Source organism: Propithecus coquereli, unplaced genomic scaffold (assembly GCF_000956105.1).
Source record: "Propithecus coquereli isolate 6110/MARCELLA unplaced genomic scaffold, Pcoq_1.0 Scaffold18338, whole genome shotgun sequence".
Classification (NCBI taxonomy): domain Eukaryota; kingdom Metazoa; phylum Chordata; class Mammalia; order Primates; family Indriidae; genus Propithecus; species Propithecus coquereli.
This window is the reverse complement of record NW_012143122.1, coordinates 1-1887: the sequence shown is the minus strand read 5'-3', so window position 1 is coordinate 1887 and position 1887 is coordinate 1. Positions and strand designations below refer to the sequence as shown.

At 40.3% G+C, this 1887-nt stretch overlaps 1 protein-coding gene across 1 annotated transcript; it reads right to left on the bottom strand.

Annotated features, from left to right (window-relative positions):
• Nucleotides 1-803: 803 nt before the first annotated feature.
• ART4 (ADP-ribosyltransferase 4 (Dombrock blood group)) lies at nt 804-1532 on the bottom strand (the record flags this gene model as incomplete). Its single annotated transcript, XM_012642684.1, has 1 exon — nt 804-1532. A coding segment is annotated over one exon (729 nt), but the record flags the coding sequence as incomplete, so codon positions are not given.
• Between the last annotated feature and the right edge of the window lie 355 nt (nt 1533-1887).

The following is a 1887-nucleotide window of genomic DNA, read 5'->3' as shown; positions in this document are numbered from 1 at the left end:
TCAATCATCTCTTATTAGGAGAGACCCAATCATCTCTAGGCCCCACCTCCCAACACTGTTGCACTGAGGATTAAGCTTCCAACACATGAACTTATAGGGGATACACTGAAATCATAGCATGCTATTCTTCACTTAAAATGACTTTTCCTCTCTTCTTTCCCTGAAAACCCTCATTCACACTTGAAGTCCCATGTGGCCCTATTTGGAAGCCTTCCTTGCTTTCCCCAGAGAGACCAAGCACCTCCCTGCATTGAGCAGCCATGCACCCATTGCTTAAGCCTCTGGTGTATCACTCAGTAGCCTTGACTGTATACATTTGTTCATGTTTCCTTTTCTTGTTAGACTGAAAATCCTCCAAGGTCAATGATTTTGCTTTATTCATTCTGTATTGTCAGAACCTCCTATCACAATAGAAGATGGTTAAGGAATGACAATTAATGAATACATTTTGCCTCCTGCTTTACTTTTAGAACTCCTTATCTATATAATAACTGTGAAAAAAGAATGAGTTTGAGGGAGAAGGTAAAGGTGCTATATTTTATGGTCTATCTTTTCCAGTCAAGATTTACTCTCCCTGTCTAGAATTCCCTACATAATAATGCCCTTGCAGAAACTCATTTTCCTAGAGGTAGTGGAGGAGAAAGGAGAGAGAGGAAACCGAGAAATCAAGTGGGCTTTCTCTAATCCGTCAGTTCTATTATTACCGAAGGCCAATTTCCATGTTTTTGGCCTTTTTCTTATAAGTCCACTCAGAAAACATAATTTTTATAAAAGAGTAGTGGTCTGTGACCCTAATAGCAGATTTAATTTAGATCAAGAGTACCTTTTAGCAGCTGACAGTTATATGTGCTCAGGTTCCCAGTTGACCTCAATTGTAACCAATTTCCTCTTGGGTGGTAGCTCGTATTTACGACTTTAAACAACTCATAGGGAGGGATCAGGACTTCCTTCTTGAGGGAGAAGTCTTGTACAGGTGCACCCAGGCAGGTATATATAGTAAATAGTGTCTGGTTCCCAAACTTCTGTGCCTCTTCTTTTAGGAGGCGCGTGGAGAGGAATTGGCCAAACCTAATGGTGGCACCTATGTAGGTTTTGAAGTGGACATCTTTCATCTCATGGTGGACTTCATAACAGAGAGTGTCATTCTCCGTGGTGATCTCCTTCCTCAGCAGCTGGATTGCTGTGGTCAGATAGTAGTGCAAATATTTGAAATGGAATGAATGTTCATACTGCTGCGGAGTCTTGGCGTCAGTGGCCATGGCTTTAGAAAAGTCAGCGCGAACGCTGCCGTTCAATATATAAACCAAGAGAGCCACAGCATGTGGTGTAGTCAAGTTCATGGGGAAAGCGTGTTCTTGGTTCCTCCAGGTTAAGTGAGCTTTCTGCCACGCCCCGAAGTAGTTCTTATGGGCTTCTAGGTCTTTTGTGAAATAATCTCCTTGATTTAATTTCTCCATGACCTGTTTACTACAACCTTGGTACTGATCATCAAAGGAACCTGGTGCCAAGTCAAAGTCGATTTTAATTGTCACCTATAAGGAAAGAACAATTTTGATTTTAATTTTTCAAATCAGGTGGTGAGTGTGGCTGCAGATTTGCTGTACCCTACAAGGTCACATCCTCTCCTCAAAACCAATATTTGCTGAAATAAGTTTCACTCAAAACCATTACATTGCTCCAATCCTTCCTGCATCAGTGACCTGTGTTAGAGATTGAATTGGGTTCGATAAATATTACTGAAAGCTGAAAAACTCATCTCTCCAGTGAGAAAGTAACCCTTTTTGTATCACTAAAATCACAGCATTTTTGCATATTGAGTACTTTGAAGAGAAAAAAATTAATAACCTTATAATTTAATTATATTTTCTGTTTCCTCTACTTTACATC